The sequence below is a fragment of the Branchiostoma lanceolatum genome, chromosome 14 (assembly GCF_035083965.1).
Source record: "Branchiostoma lanceolatum isolate klBraLanc5 chromosome 14, klBraLanc5.hap2, whole genome shotgun sequence".
In the NCBI taxonomy this organism is placed as follows: domain Eukaryota; kingdom Metazoa; phylum Chordata; class Leptocardii; order Amphioxiformes; family Branchiostomatidae; genus Branchiostoma; species Branchiostoma lanceolatum.
Genome location: NC_089735.1, coordinates 4432421 through 4456111, shown reverse-complemented (window position 1 = coordinate 4456111; position 23691 = coordinate 4432421). Strand labels below are relative to the sequence as shown.

At 42.2% G+C, this 23691-nt stretch overlaps 1 protein-coding gene across 6 annotated transcripts in view; it reads left to right on the top strand.

Moving 5' to 3' along the window:
• Positions 1–23691, top strand: part of LOC136448109 (proline-rich transmembrane protein 2-like) — a 33000-nt gene that overhangs the window by 4680 nt on the left and 4629 nt on the right. The window contains exons 1-4 of one of the 6 annotated variants that reach the window (XM_066447253.1): positions 2166–2598; positions 18290–18494; positions 18778–19331; positions 20131–20249. In XM_066447253.1, the coding sequence (XP_066303350.1) occupies positions 18313–18494; positions 18778–19331; positions 20131–20249 (855 nt within the window). In that variant the 5' untranslated portion in view covers positions 2166–2598; positions 18290–18312. Of the gene's footprint in view, positions 1–2165; positions 2599–15053; positions 15416–18286; positions 18495–18777; positions 19332–20130; positions 20250–23691 lie in introns of those variants that run through there. The other 5 variants (XM_066447251.1, XM_066447252.1, XM_066447254.1 and 2 more) reach the window with 5 other exon arrangements.

The following is a 23691-nucleotide window of genomic DNA, read 5'->3' as shown; positions in this document are numbered from 1 at the left end:
ATCTTCCGCGCTTGTCCGCAAAACGCACGTCAAACCACCATCTTCTCTCCAACATTGGTGATAAATAATACCCTTCATTGCAGTCCGGGGACTCCTAATAGACATTTGGTCGGGGGAAAATGAGATCCCGTTGAAACGTCTCCATGCTCCTCGACCATCAATTTTCCATTGTGCGCTCGTTTCTGGCTGATTTAAGACTCGTCCCACGATGTTCAAGCTTATTCTATTTCCCATTTCTCACCGAAAATTGCGGGCAACGAAGAAAAGGCACACGTGTTAACTGATGAGGCAAATTTGCGTCCCGCTTCGAGAGAACGGTTGGAGATCCATCCATGTTTTCAACAGCAATCCTCCCCGCACCGGCACAGTGAACAGCGTATTCATGGGAATATACCGTGAGTATCGCCTGGATTATAAGCACATCATCCACAATGGTATTTGGATCGTTATCTGGCAGGTGTGTTTGCGATACGTTGATCTCCGTCAATCCAGGATTACTTAGCTGATTGTACCCGACAGGTGAAATGCTCACCCGCGGTATTTTCACCGTTAGGCTCTCTCTTACGGAAACACCATTGGACATCCGCTGCAATCTCAGTAACTTGGCATAAATCGTAGCCACTATATTCAATACAACGCAATGCAGTATAAGGTAATATGTATAAAAGTCATAACTGGTGGCATGATCATTAAAACATGCTAGATAGCTTGCCCAACCAACGAAATAATTTCTAATTAATTAAAGTTAATAACTTCGATAACTTTCGTCGAAAAGTCAAATACTCTTGAAAAATGATCCCGGTAAACCAAGTTACGCGAAGAGAGATGAATGATCTTAAATATGACGAATAGATTTTCTAATCATCGATAACATACGCAACCTGCCGCATGCCTAGCCTTGATAAGACAGTTTTATAGATGTTAGGACGTAGGCGGAAGTTGAAACAATTTCCGTAAATTAATTACAGGATGAATTACATCTGTAATTCACGACTGTAATTACATTCGGTAATGAGCGTCTACGTCATGGTCAATTTCAGAAGACATTTCTTTGGGAAATTATAAGATAGTAAATGTATTTTATTGAAATTAGTTCAAGCACAAAATTAGAAAATCATTCACCATGGATGCTTACAATGGATGAAGGATGGAGAAGTCAGAAGGATCCACAGAAGCGTGATTTTGGAATTACAGTTAAGTGGTGCTCATGGTTGAAATGGATTCCACTTCTGTATCCACTTCTTTATCAAATCATTTATTTACGCAGGGTTTCCGTTTGTTGGAGGCACTACTATGTTACCAAAGGCGGCATCAAATCGATGTTTAAGTGACTGAAATGGATTCTCTCTCTCTGTCTCTTTCTCTCTCTCTCTCTCTCTCTCTCTCTCTCTCTCTCTCCCTCTCTCTCTCTCTCTCTCTCTCTCTCTCTCTCTCTCTCTCTCTATATATATATATATATATATATATGGATAAAGTGGATAAAGACATATATACATATATGTATATACGTCTTTATCCACTTCTTTATAAAGATATCACCAGCGCTGGCTTTCCTGTTTGTCGGAGGTAGTACAACGTTACCAAAGGCGGCATTATCCCTGGCTGCAACAGCCGATGGCAAAGGCATTTCACGGGCGTTGTCGAGTTCATCATTCACACAAACGCAATTTGAAGTACGTTCAGCCAGACGTTACGCGATGCAGGCGCACCGTCTGTTTGCGTTTCAGGGTAAAGAACAGGTGGCGCCTCTATAAAAGCACAGGCCTCAACAATAAAGTTGCTTTCGAAAACGTCTGTTCACCAGTAACGTCCAAGGATGACTTATGATATCTTGTGCTATTAATCTCAACTTGGCCCCATTTTTTCTCATAATTATGTGTTATCTGTTCACAGCCACGACGTACTAATACGGTGGTATAAAATGGTGAGGCGCTCGCGGTTTTTATTGTATGATAAATCAGTCTACCTTTTGAAATCAAGTTGCATATTTCTCAAATATTGTCACAGTTTCTAAGAGTCCAGCAGAAGTACAATACCAGTCCGTTCAAACAATGGTCTACACGGTAAATGTTTGATCTGACTTAGATTCAATCCAGAAGTTTACATTTGCCGCTATGCAGTTGACATGGCATACGTTTGCCAATTCTGATCAATTGAAACTTGCGGAATGCTCAGAAATCATCTGAGGCGAGCAGCTCGGATCGCTTGGTCCCGGAGCGACGTGTAAGCCTTTCTTCGGCTAACAGCGTTAACCTTCGATCACAGGAAAGAGAACACCAGCCCGCCGCAGCTTACAGCATCAGCAGGATCAATACAGGGAAATACAGCCAGCGGCAGCCTCTGGAGCTGGTCATGAAACATGCATGCCGGTAAGAACGCGGGGTGCAGGGGCGCTGGCGTTTTCTACTGCCGGTTATGACGGGGAGTAAGGCCATCCACCAGGAGGTGAATTGTGCACTGAAGTAACCTTTGTTTGATCCCAGAGTGTCGTCAGAGTGACGTTAGGACATTACAGAGGAGGAAGAGTGCGTGCCACCCCATAGATGTGCAGCGCTGACCCGTCCATGACGCCGGCTGCTGTTGAGGGTGAACCATATGGTGGGTGAATATCCATGATTCCGCTGGCTGTGTTTGGGTTCAAATGGTTTCACGCTTCACAAAATATGTTGAGAACAAGTGTCTTCTTGTTCTACTGCCGTAGCGCGCTACATTGATAGGATTTGAAAGGAACAACATCAGGAAATTTGAAAGTTGCAAAAGTCAAATTCCATGTTCAAGGTATCATCCGGTCGGCCACATAGCTGATACATACATTTAAGTGTGAGAAAAGCATTGAATGGGGGCTATTGTAATGGGATGAACTGACCTATGCGTAGGACCTGCTGCAATTCTGGATAAGTTGACCCCCTAAAAGCTAATCTATCATCTTAGTACCGCAACAGGCCCATCGGGGGATACAAATAAGCACTTGAAAGCTCTCTGAACTATCGGCTTGTCGCAGTCAACACGAAAGTGGGACACAGCCGAGGCGTAGAATAGCTGGCACGCCGAGGGATAGGCTTAGCGCTTTAATCCCAGGTTACAGGCTGAGCTTTACTCTAACGATCATGGAGGTCAAAGCTGATTGGTCACAAATCTTCACGCTAAGGGTTGATCCAACGTCCTTGTCATACATCTATTTATTCACATTAATGGCGGATGAACAAAGATGACTACTACGTCGTCTCTTCTCTGTGAATACTCAGTCAGAGCTGTTGTTGGAAATATATCTATGGTAAGCACCGCTTTTGTGCATTTTAGCAGCTACTATGATGGCCAAATTGTCGAAGTTTCCTAGATGATTATATTAGGTGGCCAAAAATGCCATATTTTAAGACATATCGATAATTTGTAATTGGTCCAGGGCTAGAAAAGTATCAACATCTTTTTAAACCGCCTCTACATGCTTTAACTCATGTCAGTTCCTGCAACTTGATCGAGCTGCTTCCAACATCGTACAGCCATCAATTCTCACCCATACGGCCGTCTTCCATTGTTTCCATTGATTTTTGCAAGACTAGATCATTGTGTATTTGCAGCCTAATGCTTTGTTAGCACGATTCCCATTAAGACATCCCCAAATGAGATCGTGCTTGTGGAGAGGTTTACAGCGGAAACGCATGAGAGGGGACATATCCTCCGGGTAGAACTCCTCAAATGTCATGAGAACAACATATGGTTATAGAATCAGCCATAATACCTGAGTACTTCTTATTGATTTCTTGAGAAGAATGTCTTCGACAGTTGAGTTCTCTTGGTGGTCGGTTGCCAACTGGCAGCGGGCGGCTTCAGGAAGAAATGAGCGTCAACGTTTGTCGTTTGACATTTCGGGCTGACTGTGTGGAACATGAGACTTAAGAGTGGTGGGAGTCGAGACTTGAGGAAGACACAGGGATAAATCGTTTGAATAAATAGGCTTTTGCAAGTCGCATTGGGCCTTGCCATAGATAGCAGCTCACTGTGTGACATCGTGCGTGACATTACAAGTCAGTAAACACAGGAAATGCTACAAGACGTTTTAGATTTGTACCAGGAGATAATAGTTTTTTTTCTTCGCTGTGGGCCTAGCCATAGAGATGATGACAGGTTGCTGTGTGGAGTCGCGCTTGACATTACAAGGCAGGAAAAACGCTAAGATACGTTTTTTTAGATGTGTACTACAACTAGGAATAGTTTCGTTTCGTCAAATGTTCCTCTATATGGAGTAAAGACATTATGGTATGTCCTTGGAAATCCTTGAATATGTAGTGATGTTGGTATCAGGATCAAGGTTTGGAACCTCATGCTTTGGAAAGTTCACTTAACGTGTTAGAAATGGGCCACTGGGTCTATAAAAAATGGCGGGAGAAGTGCTTCAGGGGTTCATGTGAAATGGAAGGTAATTGAAAACGCCCCCGACTGCCCCAGAAAAAAAAGTAAAAAATCTGGGTCGCTGCCGGTTGTCGGAATAATGTATCGTTGATAGGGGCAGGTGCAACAGGATTCAAGCACATTGTAAGTCATTATCGGAAAAGGACAAGGGTCTTTTTCTGTTGCAATATTACAGTCTGACGTACAGAATGGAGCACAGTAATCTGTAGCTGGGGTGAACTTCATACATCTTAATGACCACATCGATCTTGCTGGCAGCAACAAAGAACCCGACAAAAGAAAGTCTACATTATATGTTTGCAGAAACCTTTTATCTGACCGGTAGGTGTTGTGGTCCCTGAGGGCACCTACCGGTCAGATAACCGTCCCTGGGAATGACGTTGCGGGTGTTTCTTATTGGAAATTGGAATAGAACCTAATCTCTAAGCAGATGTAGCAAGGTAAAATCGTAACGGTTCTCAAGATCCCGATTCCGCGGAGCCAGACGGTTTTTCTCCTTTCCTGGAAAGGCCGACTTGCTCCGCTGAACCAGGAGCTTGAGAAACGTTAATTTTACGAGTTTGCCTCTCTACTTCTGCTTGGAGAATATAGAAAATCCACCGCACGTGTCAATACAGTATGCCCTATTGAGGGATGGGTCAAACATATTCGTTCCTTAAACGCAGATCATCCCTTGGTACACAACTGGTGCGTTAACGGTTATGCGATAAGGTCGCAGAAACCATCGCAATGTGGTTTGCCATGTTTTGTTCTGTATGGAAATCGCGGCTGCTTGCCCTCTTGTCCTTTCATCCGTTCAACAAAAGATTGTTGTCGCCATCGTCATTACCAGTCACATGGAGGCTGTAAAATATTGGCGTCAGATTTTATAGATCAATTAAGACGTGCATACCATCACAGTGAGCGCACACGCCACAACATTCTCTATGGGTAAACGCCCATAAAAGGTTTTACAATCAAACAGGCTCATTGTCAAGGCCAATGTTGCAACGTCAACGACCCCTGGTGCATGGAATACTAAAGTAGGAGCGTCGGCACTTGGCTGCCCTTTAGAATATCAAATATGGGGCAGCATTCCAATTTGTAACCAATTGTAATCCTGTATTGTAGAGTGGGGTAACGTATGATACAGAGTGAGATATTTCAGTAAATGATTAAGGATTAGTGTTAGTTACACGATTAACATACATTTATTACATGGCAAACAAAAACTAAAGTGGTAATACCTAGACATCCTATTATATAAGTAAAGGTCCTAGATTTTGTACCACACGTGACATCCATCCATAGTCCATACCATTCTTTCAACGGGAGCAAGAGTAGGATTAGAATTCGATTCCAATTGCGTAAAAGAAATGACATTGACCTTGGTCTGGTCTGCGCCATCGCTCTCCTTGCCGTTTGCAGTTGAATGGAAAAAAGGGTCTAATGCTGCCAAATGTTGTCTTGTATGCTGTAACAACAGCAACAACAAGTTAGCACTATACATTTGGCAAAATTCACCGTCATTCTAAGAAATCTATCAAATCAGACAATAAGGCAAGGTTAGCACCTAATGTTTTAATGGGGATAACAACCTAAATCTACCGTTTGTAAAATGTTGGAAATATTTGTAGATATTACTAAAAGTGAAAGAATGACAAAGTTGTTTGAAAATTATTACAAATAAAGAGATCTTTGTGCTGTCAGCTTCACAATGTTTCCGAAATATCGAAATAGAATCAGTTGTCTTGAAATTTTCTTTTTAATTCTTTTAGAAATATCAAGTATCATTATGACTTGAATATTCTTTTATTCAAAAGTATTCAGAATTCTCACGAACATAGTTTTAAAAACCCTTTCGGTGACATAGAATGGACTCTACAGACAGATGGATACGACAAAACATCAAAGATCACAGCTCATACAGCTGCTGTGGGAAAGACTAATTCTCCACAGAACACCGCTTGACAGGACCGCTATTTCCGGAGGACTGTCCCGCCCGCCTCTATATTTTCACTATAGATTTTTCATTTGATTTCGTGTCCAGTTCTCCCCATGAGTGCTGGGTCCCGCGGGCGTGATGCCGAGGCCATTTGTCGATTTTACATCTCATTGTGCGGGACGGCCGAGTTCGGTCAAGATCCTAATACAGTCCCTGATTGATCATCCAGGCCTTCCTCTAGTAACACAATTAAACAGAGTGTGATCAAGTCCTTACTTCAAGCATCCTCCAGGATTAAGTGCATTGCGTGTAGAAGTACTAGTTTTGTACAAAATTAGACCAGGGCCACAGCACGTCCAGGACCAAAGATACAAAAACAAATGCGTCTGCAGTGCCATGGTCAACCACCAGGACACCCAAAATCAGCTATCACCATCGGGTTCACACCCCCTACCCACCTACCAAATACCATCGCAATCCATTCAATGGTTCTTGAGATATATCCCCATACACATCCAGAATAAACATTATACCTCCACTTCTCATAGGGGTAGTGAAAGTTGGCAATTTATGTGGGCAAAACTCATCTATAACACCAGCATGGTCAAACTTGTCCACCTGCAAGCGCTTCCGTCATGTGAAATTCTGGGACGCAACAGTCTATACGCTGATACGGCCCGGTATCTGTCGAAACATTTTTTTTTTTTCGAATTCTGTCGGATCTAGAATTCCGGATCACCGTGTCCGACGTTCGGACTTCCTTGTCGGATCCGCCTGTATTCACAAGAAATACAAACAAATCGCTGTACGTATCTGTCAGGATCCGAGGCCACATCGTGCAGTGTCTTATGTTCATGAAGAATTTCACGTGACCCACAGCCCAAATCCTCCAGGAAAGCGAACTGCTCCATTAAGGACGTCAATTGCTGGGAAATCCGTGTCATCAAAACTGCAAACAACTTAGATCGTCCCTCACGAGCGCTGGTGTACAAGAAATCGATTCCAAGAAATCCTTTTTATCCTACCGCGACCTCGGCAGTTTACCACGTGTCTTCGAACGGGAAAACTACTTCCTACCAAAGGGAATGTGATCTGTATTGACAAATGTACACATTAATTCCGCACACAAAGTAAAGCGCTTACCAACAGACTTCCGACTGGTGCTTTGGTCATTCTGAAGTTCATTTGACCCGAAGCCTACATCACTTGACCTGAGTGGAAGTGTGACGTCATTGACGGGTCAAAGGTGCCCGGCAGTCGGTATCGGCCCCCGTCTCTGTTGAGGAATGCGATCTGATATAAACTCTTTCGGTAGGTTGTATCGTACAGGTGCCAATACCAACACCTGGCATTGGAACTGGTCTAAAGAAAAAAAAAGAACATGTCACCTAACTAACCTTTAGTATGTTTGCCCTCACGTGGTTGGGAGAAGGTCGGGAGGCCATGATCGGCTATGCGTAACCGGAGCTTAAGATACCGATACTTACTCTTACAGCTGTAAGTTTAGAAACAACAACAGCACAGTCAGACTTCACGTAACAGGTTACCCAAGTGCACAGCTAGCTCATCCTAGCACATTGATAAAGGAGGGGGCGTGATGAGCATTCGTACTGGGAGCTTAGTATTTTGGACGTGGTTTGGGCAAGTGCCCTTTACTGAGAGGGCTCGCAAAAGGTTAGTAATTTGCCCTTATAAATGTTGCAGTAAGTCAGAGAATACATGTGAGTTTAGTGGCTTATCTTAGCAGGCATTTTCTCACCACATCAAGGAACACCTACAGTCCTGACAGCTTTCAAAACTTATTGCTTTACCGTTGGTGTTGATATTGCCGCATTAAAGTGAGTATAGATGCACTTCCGCGGGCCTGAAAGACAGAATGTTCAAACCCATCAGTTATATTTGTCAAATGTCTTCCTCCGCTAAATCACCCATATCAACAACATATTCCGTGACATTGATGTAAAGGAGTTATTAGATTCCAATCGTGGGACATATAGATATACTTCTGAGGGCCGGAAAGACGGAATTGTCGAAAGCATCACTTACCCATGTTTCAAATGTCGAAATCACCCATATCAACAACACAATTCCATCAAGGGAACGTCGTCTAAAACCCTGACGTCAAAACTCTGACTTCAGGACGTGACATTGATGTAGAGGAGTTATCAAATTCCAATCGTGGGACATATAGATGCACTTCCGCCGTTCTGAAAGACGGGATTTTCGAACCTATCACTTACACATGTTTCAAATGTCAAAATCACCCATATCAACAACGCAATCACAAATCAATGTAACATCCTGTCACGTTTGAGGTAAGACGCTCCTGACATTAAGATACGCCACATATAATGTGCCAAACTGTCGTTTTTATGACGACTTAAAACTTTTCTGGTTTTTAAAAACGACAGTTTGGCACCTTATATGTGGCATATCTTAATGTCAAGAACGTCTTACTTCAAACGGTAACGGAAGTTACAAAATGTGTACATTTAAATGAGAACGAGCGATAAAGGAGTTACTAGATTCCAATCGTGGGACACATCGATGTACTTCCGCCGTCCTAAAAGACTGGATTTCCGAAACTTACACGATTCAAATGTTCTCCTTCGAAATTACCCGTATCAAAAACACAATACCTTCAAGGGAACGTCGTGAAAATCCTGACTTTAGGACGTGACATTGATAGAAAGGAGTTATCAAATTCCAATCGTGGGACTTCCGCCGTTCTGAAAGATGGGATTTTTGTACCCTTCACTTACATGTTTCAAATGTCGAAAACGCCCATATCAACAACGCAATTCCTTCAAGGGAACGTCGTGAAATTCCTGACTTTAGGACGTGACATTGATAGAAAGGAGTTATCAAATTCCAATCGTGGGACTTCCGCCGTTCTGAAAGATGGGATTTTTGTACCCCTCACTTACATGTTTCAAATGTCGAAAACGCCCATATCAACAACGCAATTCTTTCAAGGGAACGTCGTGAAATTCCTGACTTTAGGACGTGACATTGATGTAAAGGAGTTATCAAATTCCAATCGTGGGCACGGCAGGCAAGATTGAAGTGCGCCTTCTCCGCTCAGCGTGGCAGAACCAGGCGGGAGCCAGAACGTGACCTCCCGCCTCTTCCCGGCACATCGCCTTTTCATTAAAGTGGACCTAATTTCAAGCAACAACAGTTCGCAATCGCGAGGTCCGCTCCTGTGATTCTGGCGTATCCTCACGATCTGTTTTTCGGCAAAGTGTTGGTGTGGAAGGGCAGGGGTGGTCACGGGCTGCTGAGTACGTGCTGTTATTAAATCTCAGAACGTAGGCAATAACGGGGAAGATCGTATTGTACCACGCGGCACCACAGTGATTCCTGTCAGTAACCAAATAAAACAACAACTACAAAACGTTCTTTTCTCTAGACATGTAAATCAATCCCAATTATGGCTTCAGAGGCATCATATGTACGAAAGATGAAAATAACTGCCCGGCTTCACACACAAACACACACACACACACACACACACACACACACACACACACACACGCACGCGCACACGCACACGCACACGCACAAACACACACCAGTTTCTAAGGCAAATGCAAATGACAGTTATTTTGTGTTGCTTGTATTACTCCTATGTTCGATTATCGCAATACTTTGTGTTATATCATTGTGAATGTATGATTTGTTAAGTTTGTGTTAAATACTTTCCTCTCTGTCCTTATTTGTTATGTAAGACCTCCCTTTGAAATAAGTTACTAAGTTAAGAGGATGGACTACTCTAAACATCCACGTAAATAAAAGATTATGAAAGACAAAAACTTCAGCACCAAGGACAGGCATGTATAGATAACCTGTAATCCAATTATAAACACTTCATTTGCTAATCCTGTCTCTACAGACGGCCTACTTCAATAGTAGACACTTCCTTGCCAATTCCCATTAGAACCCGTACGTAAAGCCCCGGTTACACATAGCCGAACATGGCTCCCGACCACTAGCTAACCAAAGTTGGCGGTAGGTCGGGAGCAGTCTGACCAGTTTTAGGTTAAGAGTCAAATTCGAATCCCAAACACACCCTGACCACTACCGACTTACTCCCAACCACCAGCCAACTCATTCCAAATCTTCCGTCCACAGCCGAATATTTCAAACATTTCAAAATGCCAACCGCGCCGAATACCAGCCAACCACAGCCGACCTAACTCCGGTTGGGAGAAGGTCGTGAGGCCATCTTCAGCTATGCGTAACCAGAGCTTAACATGTCAGCCGAAGTCACCCATGCCAGATAGGATTCAATCTGAAGAATGTTTTTTTTCTTTTCTGTTTTTTTGTTTGAGTTTTATTTAGATCCACAATTAGCATCATAAGATGCTATTTTTCCTGTGATCTACACATTCATATTTACACATAACAATTAAAACATTGTTGCTCTTTCTTGGTGGGACCATCCAATATGAACACTTATAAGTCGTTGTAAGAATGTATTTATAAACTTCAAGAATTATTTCCTGGTATGTCAGCCATTCATTTGCATAGAATAGCTGATTTAGGAAAATTGAGATTCATCAAAGTAGGGTCGTTACAAATAATTTGTGCAAGCCCTCTTTGCCTCCTAATCATCGGGGTTCTTTGAATGATTAATTAGCTTCTCTGATTGGCCTCTGATTTCCCTGGACCATTGACCTGGAGCTTAAAGACACAAATCCCCTTAACCTACATGAACCGACATGGCTTTTATGGCGTATGTGGCGCTGTTGCCTGACAGTTTTCTCTAAGCATGTGTACCCGTTTATGAAATACGTCTTACACTTATTTACTTACATTTTCTGTTAGACATGAATAAATGTGCCACTGTCACTGAAAACTGATCACATATGACTGTTATTTGTATTGTCATCAATCATGTGGACAAACATAACAATTAGATCGATGATTTAAACCATCAAATCAAATGCAAAGATCCTTTTTATTACACCATGCACTACAGTCCGTGCCTACAACACAGAAAAATGTTGTACAGTCACATTTTCCTGGGGGTAAATACAATAGACAACAATATGTTTACAACAAGAAGAAATGAATCCGTTTCGCTCCTAAAAATAAACTCAACATGTTGATTTATTCATATACTTGAACGTAGATTAATTCATTTGTATCCCCTTGTTTGTTTGTATGGCTGTATATATAGTTGTAGAAGACCTTACAAAAAGTCGCTGTACTTTTGTTGTGGTGATAAAGAGTGTATATCAAGCTAGGTCACCATTCAATATGGGATCATCAATATGTATAGACCGGCTGCTTAAATAAAAGGGATGGCAAAGTGGAAATGAAAATTGATCCTTTTATTGTTGACAAAATGCCATGACTAATAAGGATGGATTGGCTACATTTTTTCACAGTTTGCCAAATTAGGAGGTACTGATAGACATTAACATATTCTTCCTGACAAACATTTGTGGCACAACAATGAGATATAGTTCAGTAGGAGATAACGTTTGTTCACAAACAATGGGGATGAACTCATCTAATAGGCTTGTAGGTACTTAATCCGTCATGTGGTCCCTAGTGTACAATTATGGTTACAGTACATAACAATGTTATCTAATAATATATCCTCCTTGTCGTTGAAGGTGTAAAAAAAGAAAAAGTTTATCCTACAGTTCCCAAATGGAATGTAATTCTGAAGAAAAACTACAAATGAAAATGACTATGTGATATTTAATGTAACAAATCAGGCGCATATGAATATTCATCGTGGTTATTAAGTAAATTAATTCTCCAATATGATCTGTTGATAGAAGTAACGCAATATCGTTGCACAAATTAATAGACTAGATGTCATGATGACATAGTCATTAATACACAAGTGATCGCTATGGCGACACGATGACGTAGTGGTAGGCAAAAAGCAGGGGGTAGGCAAAAGATTGATTTACATGTTGATTAGTAATCATATCTGCTTATCTGAATATCAATTAGTAATTAAGTCTGCTAGCGTCTTTTCGCCTACCAGTCGACGAATACCCCGGATGCAAACAAAAACAGCGATCGTTCGTTTGCACTTGACGTAACAACCGTCATTTTTGTTGGAGAGGAAAGTGATCACGATCCAGCTTAGCTCACTGAAGAGCCACTCTTCCACTGGTCGTGACAGAGAAGACAGACGCTTTGTACAGTATTCACAGTTTCATTGTACAAGGGAAATTCCCCTACATGTAGCTCTTTTCGACAAGCACAATGAACAATGGACCACGGCTCAACGTCCCGTCCTAAGGACTGCGACCCTTTCCGGTAGCTTGCGTGTCGGATGAGCGACACAGCCGGAATCGAACTCGCGGCTTCTAGTTCCAGTGGCAGTGGCAAGATCGCTAACCACTGGACTACGCACGCTTCCGGGTTGCTTGAATCTGGAAGAGAATTTGCATGGACAGGTTCGAATTCCCCCGGTAACCTCTATGTTTAACCCACTATCATGGCGGACAATGCTTACGTCATTATCACGTGACTGCAAACACCCTGTTATTCGTGTTTCTCTCATAGTCAATTTAATTAGTGTTATCATTCCCCTGGATACTCATTGAAGCAATTGAAGCTGATTGCGTTCTGGGGCTGCATGTTTGTTAATGCGACTGTCTCTTCCAGTCTGACGGTAATTGCACAAACGCTCTCTGTCTTTATATGGAGTGGTAGGTAACAAAGACAACAAAGAACGTGGTAACGAAGGCTTCATCAGCAAAAGTTCCGGTGACAACAATGGTCCAAGATGGCTTGATTTTGATTAAATTCAACGCTCCATATTTTTTTATTATTTAGTATAAAAAAGAGGGGTAATTTGGATTTTCCCTTACTGATTTGGACTTTGTTTAGTTTACATTGCTGGGAAGTTTTGATGGTAAGTGGCATGTCGTGTACTACATGAACCACAAAAATAATTCTAAGCTTACCACGAAGAGCTACTCGAGGGGTTCAATTAAATGACATTTTGACCACATGATTTTCCTATTTCTATTTTGTAGTATGTAGTTCACCGTGCGAAAGTCATTGTACTTTTTGTTGTGTCAATAAAGCTATCTAAGAAAAAAAAGCTAATTTAAGTAAAAAAAGTAAAAGGATCTAAGAAAAAAATCAACAAAAAAGATCGTTGCCGGCTGACTGCTGTATACGCACGACATTTTTGTTGTACCAGTGGGATAATAAAAGACGCATCCCGGAGACAGATCCGGGCATTAGCTCTATATCTAATCATATATGTATGAACTCGTTAATTAGTTATTGCCAATAGACATAGTCCTGATGATCGTAGTCTCATCAAAACTATGATTGTAACGCTCTAAAGTGTCATTAAAAACGGCCATTTTCCGTTATCACTGAAAGTCATGTCGGTAGTTTTCTAGTTGGCCTATGGGTATATTGGCGTCATGTGCCGCAGCTATCACTTGGGTTGTTGATTTTCATAGCTGGAGGCCATAGCTCACATAGACATCACGCACATAATGGTAATGGGATCTTGCAACAGCCGGGTGTTTGTTTACGCCCAAGGGAAAGCTTCCATCATCGCAGCACATTCAGGAGTAGTAGTTATCGTTTTAAAACTTCTGTGGCAGTTTGGCGTTTGAATAATATCCACGGAGCATGCTATAGGTTGGAATCACTGCTGTCTCAGGGCGTAAAAGAACGTAACGCTAGGGCTAGATCGCCTATCTGGCAAAACAGTACACCATTATTTTTTGTCTGTTACATGCCGATATGACAGACTACCATTCCCATTTGTGCTGTACGTGTTACATTTTTGTCTGTAGTCCTGCTATTACGACGGAATTTTTTTTGTCTAGCCGTCTTCGAATGCATGGTTATCGATCGAAGCTTTCTGAACTTTTCTGGCGTTTGAGTCTCTCAAGTTTGCAATTACTCCGTTTTTGAAAGGAACGGAATGTATAAGCCGGATAAAAATGAACTACACGTAGCGTTACACCCACTTGGGTGATCTGAAATTTTCATGACGAACTTCAACCAATCAGAAATGCCTGGGGCAACTTTTTTTACGGCCATTTCTATAATGACTTTTTTTGTAGGTTTCCTGTGTCGTGTATTCGCATCCACAGGTGATTGTATCAGCCCGATGAAACTGTAAAATTGTGCTGGGTGTATTTCTTTCTGTCGGCCATCACAAAATCCTGTTAACGTGAGACGTACGTAAAATAGAGGCGATAGCCGCTCCAGTAAGGCCCGTAAAGTTTTACACCTCTCGCTCCATGTTCACGCGGAGGTGTGTTATCATAAAGGTGACAAAATAACGGAAATTGTAGTAGTTTATATAAACTCTAGAATGCCTGAGTGGATTGTCTTGATATCTGGTATGTGAGTAGGTCTTGAAATGTTAAGATTCTGGCCCCCCTAGCGGTTAGTTTTCAACTGGGTGTCGAAGCTTGTTGCAGTTAGAAATAGTGGTAATAGTGACAATGCCTGTCATTACTGCAAAACACACAACAGGAGTCTAGTATCCCTTGGTGTTTGCTTGGGCGTTATTGCTACTTACAGGTGTGCATAACGTTAATTCTATGCCAAGTAACACTCATCATACAATATGCCATCATCGAATAGGTTATATGAGCTATTACGTATGATTCGCTACCCTTGCCATTGATACAGTAACGGCAGGATGGAGTTAAGATTAAAGCTACGCCGTGGTATATGGCTTAATGTTTCAACAAGTCTAGCGTTACAAATGCTAGGCAAATAGGATAGATAGCGAGACAACGATTTACTGTTCAGGTTCTGCTGGTATTATGTGGCTGTCACCATCTTCTCGGCTTCTGTAGTGTGATAGCATCCCGGTAATCCGTACTAATGCCGGGTAGGGTAGAATGTATGTGCTTCAGAGACGCTTCATATCTTGATGAATTGGTCATACATAAAACATGACGGATAGGGTGGACTGGCGCAGAAGGTAGCGCGGCGGCAGCGCCCGATAACAACTCCCGTTACATCCTCGGTCGGAGGACGTGGTAGAGCACATGAATCTTTACCACTCTAGATAGCAACTTCTCTTCTTCTTCCGACTGACAAAGGCAGTCCAGAACCTCGGTAAGTACGTATATGTTCTCTGCAGATCATTGTTCTGTTTCTTGGATAGTCAGCAGATCAGGAAATAAATATGGGGGTAACGAAATATTGGGCAATCAGGGGAAAGTCGCTACAAGCTCTTGATATGTATGTAGATCAAATTAAACATCCTAATGCCGAGGGGAAAAGGAATATTCAATAATTTCTTGTATCAAATGCCTTTAAATTGATTTCTAGACACAAAACGCCGTATAATCAAGGGAATATTGTACTCCGTTTCATTCGAAGCTTTACGTATATTCCATATATCCAATTATGCCTTTTTGCTTGCAGAATATGCATTGACTACCCGGGCGGAATGCCATCTAATTACCCGCCTGTTAATTAACGTAAATCGTACGAAAATGGCTCACGCTACCTTCGTTAGTTAAATAACGCGTGCATTAATTTTATGGGTTGGAGTTAATGGCAAGTGAATGCTCGAATCTGCATGGTAAACATCGTTATCCTATTTTCAGTCTAAACACGTTCATGTACTACATTCACGACTTGCACTCATCGCAGATTGCTACCTTTTGTAGAATTGATAGTCCTGGTCTCCTGTGGCCTTTTTATGGGACAAACATTGCTGGTTTTGAAATAACTACAAAGTGCTATTTGTTTACTGTGAAAGAAATATCAGGGAAAAAGAAGGCACGCTATTCGATGTAGTTTTTTCTCTCAGTAAACTATAGTCATTGTTCCATATGGAATTTATCTATTTATTCATAAATCTTAAGGGTATCAAGCACTAAATGAAATGTCATGGCTTTGTTTTGTAATCATTATTTCTAATTCTAAATAGAGTTAATAGTTGGCAAGTTTTACAGTCAGTATAATCTTTATCAACGATCTATCGATGTATTTGATTCTGCTTTGATGATGAATGGTTTTAATGTCTATTTCCTCCAGTTTCGCAAATTACTTCATGAGGGTAAATTCTCTAGCGCATGTTATCATTAGGACTTACTTTATGAGTATTTTCTGTTACGGTTTGGGGAAATTGATAACAAGGATTCCTTGTAGTCAAGCAGGGTCATATTCTATTGAACATCCTCTGAGAAATTAGGTTTTATGACCGTAGCATTCATCAATATTAAGAGTTGCTTAATGAGTCAGCGTAGCAGCGTCTAGGCGTTTTTACGAGCGAAATACATTACTGCTTTCATAGTTTTCCATCTGTGCGTTTTTTATATGTCTTTGCCTTTTTACTGGGAGTCGTCTTTCGGTCGTGCAGCTGACAGCATCGCTTTGCAAAGCACCCTACCTCGCCATATTCTGTTAGGGATGAGGCATCGCATGGCCTCCAGCTTATCAGTCATTTCCATATGTGGCTCCTAATGCGCTGTGGAAAATTAATGTCCAAGGCAAGCCTGAGGGCTTCAGTGACAAGAACCTCCGACTTTTCCGGATAATCTCTCCCTGCAAGGCTCCACGTTTCTCTTCATGGTTCAGAGACGGGCAGATCCGCACCGCGACTGACGAGGTTTCCGTACACAGCCTTGGAAATGGCGTTGATCTCATAAATGACTCGTCCCAAATGACGATGATAATTACCGTGGTAAGACTTAATGGAGGTAATAATGTGCACCTCTCGTTCCGGCGCGCTAAAGAAACGCAGTGAATGCCACACGCTGATTGATTTTTGACCCTGATGAGGTATTGACTTTTCATACTGTCATATGAATCTCAGTCTAGGCATTGCGATAAACGAGCTTGAGGAGAAACCGGGTAATACATGTAGGTCCCATGCCGAAGTTGATTCATGTATACAGTGGCAATGATGCATTGCTGTGTCGCGCGATGTACTGTGAATGGGGTAGCCAACAAGGTGGTCTTAAAAGGTTATTGACTTAGAATCTGAAGATTCTAAATAAAGATCTCTAGCAGGCCCCAGTGTCGTGATTTTGAGAAAGTTACTTTACACATCACTCGACTCTGGTGACAATGGATAGCTAGCTTCGGCTAGGGACATCCTCTCTGATAGGACGTAAGCAGGAGGGTCCCGTGCTTGAGGAGAGCCGCGCATTGAGCAGGTGAAAGATAGCCTGGGTGCCATCCTATATCTACCGGGGCTCCTACATTCGCTACATTTAGAGTAGCGAATGTAGGAGCCCCTGTAGAAATAGGATGGCACCCAGGCTAGGTGAAATAACCCACCACACTTCCCGGTGTGAGTGGATCAAACCTTACAGTCTGGTTCTGGGCGGACATCTTGGAGAGGTGATAGTCACCTGTAATCTCAACCTTTCCACAAATGACTTATGTGGCAAAATTGATTATTGTCATCCATCTTGCTCCGGCCACATTCTAGTCATTGTGCCACCCTGGTCTCTGCTACTTACTGTGGGACAACCATCATGACTAAAGTGACGTTTTTAGCTGTGCAATGTGTGTATGTTCTTGTTTATGAGTATTGTGCATGTACATGTATGTATACAGGGACACCTGAAAAACCGCTAAGTCGTGATTTCCCCTGGTAAAATGAATGAATGAGTCAGTCTCGGTTGATAAACACGGTGCTTAGCACCGGAGTTAGGGAATATGACATGTACGCTCGTTTGTACAAGCCTGGGGGAGACTGGCCATGTCCTCTCTTTGATCCACAAGCATATCATGATTGATTAGAATATTGAGATTTCACAATAGTATGCGTGGATGTTTTAAATTTGATTTATGCTATTGTAGATCATGAGTTAGCCCCATTGTGTGTAATTAAGCTAGTTCTTGATTTCATGTGAATAGCTGTGACGAAACATGACGGAACATATTGTTGAACAAGAAGCTATCAATCCTAACAATACGCACATATTGATCAACATTTCAGTAAGCCACATTCTCTCTCGTCCACAGCAGATAAAGCTATCATGTGATCGACGATGCAACCAGATCCCCTGATGTTTGATCTCCACGTGACAGAGCACGTCAGTGAACACCCGGATGTGTCATGGCCGCCACCTCTGGCCACGACCTTGGCCACAGTAGAGAGGCCCACTAGGCCAACCCTGGATATCTTCGGGGGAAGATGTCAGCCTCTTAACCCCAGGAGCCTGATCATAAGGTTTGAAGAAATCCCTCGGCAGGCATTGAGAACTACCATAATTCTGTATCTCTGTATATGTATCTATATAGACGATATAACCGCCCTTCGGCGTAACACACGAGCTTCGCAGGCACGCGTTGTGGCAGCAGCTGGTTGTATTACACCGAATGACCTGTCACGTCTAACTTTCTCATATCTACCTGCATGCAATTCACCATGCTAAGAAATAAAGTACATAAATTTTATTGTATTGTATGATATCATATGATGTTATTTACTGTTCTTACTGTGATCGTTACAGCACCCCAGAAACAGAGGATGTCCCTTTGACCAACATCGGCAGCTTGACTCCTCTGGAGGAGAAGAACGAGCGGGACAGCGGGTTTCCCTCGGAGTCAGACATCTCTCTCTCATCCAGCGCCACGCCCCTGTATCCGGCCATCTCCCCATCCTCCAGTACCACCCCTCTTCTCGGGGACTTCTCAAGGTCATCCACCTGTCAATCACTGGGAGAATGTCTCTCACGGTCATCAAGTTCCACGCCGCTGATTGGCCAGAGCGTCTCGAGGTCGAGCTTGGCGCCGCTATTGGGAGAGGTCGCTCCTCGCTCGGCAAACTCAGACTTCGACATCACGAGCGAACAGACAAACAATTCGTGCCTACCTAAGTCGTCCAGTACGACTCCATTGCTGACGGATCTGGATCGGGACGATTCGGGGTACTCTCTCGACTCTCAGACATATCAAACGTCGTCGTGTAAAGGAGCGCAGGTGAACCTTGGACATTCGACATCTTGCGATGCGATAGAGGAACATAGCGGAAAGGAAGAGCCAACAGACTTTACAATACCTCCAGGTAAGACAAGGATAAGCCAAAAATCAGATTGTTCACCAGACTGTTTAGTGCCAATCCTGCTCTGTGACATATGCAACAAAAGTCTTGGACTAATATCACTTTTACGACAGAAGCATGTCAAAACGAAAAAAAGATTTGCAGAAAAGCTTTTAGATGATGATCATGACCTCACGGCGGCTGTATTTCCAGTAAGCGGTCCAGTCTATTCGATCACCTAGTCTGGTTGTGACCGTTGCAGAGGCTATACCTAATTCCTTGAGGCAATCTTAACTTTATAATGAGAATATTATGCAAAACGTTTAAGTATGACTAAAAGGACAACAAAACACACAAAAGTGACAAAGCCTAAACAGAATGTTTTTCGAGGAAATTCGTTGAGCGCTCTTTCAAATCGCTCGGTTGCAGCAAGGTCGCCATGTGCCAACGTGCATCCGCTTCAGTATGATATCCGCTCAACGGAACGCCGTGTATTTACTATTGACTCTGAAACTCTGAATGAAACAGCACCCATAGGGGCCAAGTCAGCATGCGCCGGTTTTCAATGGTAGAAGATGTAGCGATTGAATAAAAAGACTCTTTTTACACAACCAAGTGATTTATCCAAGTGACCATCTATAAGCAGCGACACATGTACTGCAATTCAATGTAAACCAGTCAGAATTGCCTTGAGTAAGGTGACAGATGGTCACCAAAACGTCGGTTGAATAAATCACTTGTGTAAAAGGCGTCTTTTATTCAGTGACTTACCAACCTGATTGTTCACGGAAGTTCTAACGATGTTTCTGAAATTCTCTCGCAGAGTTTGAGAGAGTGTACGAGGAATGGCAGGGCGGAGGGGGAGTCCCCCAGCGGGAATACATCAACAACGGCTTCGACAAGGTTTACGACCAGGTATATGACATCAGCAGTATCGTCACGGTTAGTGGTGACGTCATGAGAATGACGTCATACATTGCTGTTACAAATGTCAAAGGAAGTTTTCATGACAGCTCAGCCAGTTTCGGAAGAAAATGAAGATAGCATATATTACGATGATGAAAATAGTTAGGCCCCCATTTGACTTGACGGCGATCGCGCTGCGCTCACTCTGCGACCTACACTGGATATGTGCAAATCTTGACTTCATAATTGGAATATTATGCAAGATGAAAATATAACAAGACACGCAAAGTGTAAAAATGTTCGTTTTTTTATGTATGAAAATATTATGTTTCGTTGAGCGCTATGTCAAATTTGACATCTTAGCGCGATCGCAGTGAGGTCGCCGACCCAGTGGAATCACCCCGACCAATCGATCGCATTGAAACTCAGATTCGTATCAGCCATGACCCGACAAATCGCTTTCTAACTTGCGTTAACGACTAAATCTGACAAAACAAACTCGCCAGTGAGATGGTGGAAGGTGTCAGCTTCCAAAAGATGTTTTCAGATTGACAATTTTGGCACTTTGGAAGTGATTGAATGCGTCCGTGATTTAACGTTAAGAAAAAAATAGTTTCTACTACTTTTCTCTAAATTTTTCAATGCGATCGATTGGTCGGGGTGTGGAATGGGGGTGTCAGCAAGTTAGGCAGGGACTGAGAAGGTGGTTTATACTTAAGCTTTTATACACAGGTCATCTAGTCTCGAATCTTTCGAGACTAATGCATTATCATACGCTGACTATTTTGTTTGATTTCTTGCGAGTTCCCGCTTCTTTGTGAAGTGACAGCCTTACCACATTGTGTAACTACTCTCACCCACGATTCGACGCACCGAAAGTCATCTTGTCCGAAAACTACAAGCCCGGGGCCGGGGAGAGTAGAACATGACTGTAGAAGACGACCTGATATCATCTTCTTTACACTAACGTTATCTGTAAACAGGATGTTACCGTTAGAATGTATAATTGAATCTAAAATCTTCGTGGTCATTTTAGTCCATTAGTTCGGTCCTTCATTTTGCTCTCCCCTATCTGATGGGGTACAAACACACCACACTGGTACTGCCCGGTCCTTCCCTTCTGCTTATACCCACAATTTATCTCTCAGATGCAGAAGAATATGTGTTATGAGTAAGAGTCTGAAGGTTAATTTTACAGGATGTGTGAAAATAAGCAACCATCCATCATAGCCTGGAGAATTACCCTTCAGACTTTTGCGTATGATATAACATATAAGTAAAAGTCTGAAGGCTAATTCTACAGGATGTGTTAAAAAAGCAACCATTCATCACATCGTCGCCCACAGCTTTTGGAACACAGAAAATGATGTAAGATGGATGTGGCGTGTCCTCCGCTAGTCCCACCTGGGGTACGTACTGACGTCTACCCTTTCCTGGCATTTTAGCATGAAATAAAGCTGACATTCACTCAGCTTGACTCCATTTTCCACGGGAAAAAAGGTACGACGTGCGGCGCTGTATCGCATTCAGCCCTCTGTCTCATTTCTCTCGGCGCCACTCGGCTATCTCTTGAAGCTTCCCCGCTGAACAATTTTCCTGACGTACCTACCGCCCTTCTAATTCTCCTTAGCGTACATATACTTGACACAGGCATTGACACATGATCAAGTGTGCTAGAAATTCTATGAATAACATTTGAAGTCTTGAAAGAGTGATTTCTACAGGAGATACCTCTGCCTGATCTGAGAAGAAAGCTGTTCCTTGATGTGAAAATTGCCATGTTGATAGATTTGTGGGCAGTGAGTGGGGATTACGATTTTGATCTCCCTCATGTGATCAGATACAGCTGTGAAAGCCCGCCGAAATTGCATCCATACATCATGAAATACCACGCGAATACAGGATATCAACTTAGGAATATGTTATCAGAGATTGCTAGTAAAGTGTGTAATGTAGTACAAAATGTTATTGTTACTTTTGTGTCGCAAAACGACAATACGACAAATGATGTATGAATCCACAGTAGATGCGATTTGTTACTAGTGATATAAACATTTTGCTCACGGCCCAAAATGGTACAACGCTATTTTTGTTGCTATCATCGGCCGAACTGAGCACCCCTATATACATTCAACTTGATATGTATTCAGTAATTTTCAACGGGACAAGAGTACATGAAACCATACTTAAAACACACACACACACACACACACACACACACACACACACACACACACACACACACACACACACACACACACACACATACATGTAGTATCTCATGTAGTATCTTATACCTGCTAGAGGAAATGATTTTTTTTGAAAATCTTCTAAAGTCCAACAATATATCCGCTAAAGGCCCCCTCTCATTGGGCTACGGTACTGTTGCGGCACTGCCACGGCAGATTTTTACGGCACCGTCGCGTTTCTTTCACCAATTTTCATTTGCACTCTCACTGGCGTGCGGCGCATTTGCGTTTGAAGCCCAGATGAGTAAGTTAATGAATGAACTTTACTGTTCGACAATCGTATATGGTACAATATATGGCACTAAATCAACAATACTGCAAGGCTAACCTATCCTACAATTATAAGTACTGTACTAAACAATATCGATAACAGTGTATGAATTACAATAAAGCAATGTATATTTTCCCTCGCATTTAGGATGAAGTATAATTAAATTGATTTATGTAGGTGGTATAGGAGTTGGACATGACAACAATACATGAGACATATCGTTCTGTGTACCAGATAGGGTGAAGTTTGTCTTATAGTAGTAATACTTTGTAATAGCGCATCTGTCTCTTTGCCATAAGTGGGAAAGGTGATGGCCATTACAAATTGAAATTTATCTTCAATATTTTCATAACATGTGGGACACAATCTGTGAGTGCCTGGTGTGTTGTGGTGTCGATCCTTTTCAACTTCTAGACAACGTTCGCTGATTCTCAGTGTAGTTATGCTTATTGGTTTATTATGATTTGATGTGATATAGTCTTCCCTACCAAAGTGATTTTTGATTTTATAAAATGTGTGGAGTTTACTAATGTTCCTAAGTGGTTCCCTCCAGCCAGGGAGAAACGTGAGTTTCACACTTTCTTTAAATGTATATCCAAAACGGTATTAACATTAACTGCGGGGCTAAGCCAAACATGTCTACATAATATGACCTGAACGTGAGTAGCCCAGTCATTTTCTTCTTCGAATGGTGAAGTGTTGTATGTTTTTTTTAATAAACCTGTTAGTAGGTAAATTACTTAATATTAGCGAGAGTATCTAATCAACTATGTTTGACTATCAACGATCAATAGGAATTCTCCTTACGGCGAAACATTGAGTAAAATTTGAGATACAGTGCCTGACTGGTATATCAAGTTCAGTTTATCACTGTATTTCTTGAATGGCACAAGAGCAGGGCGATTGCATGTAGACGAGTGGTCTGATTCCTTTCCTGAGCGACTAGTCTATCAACTTC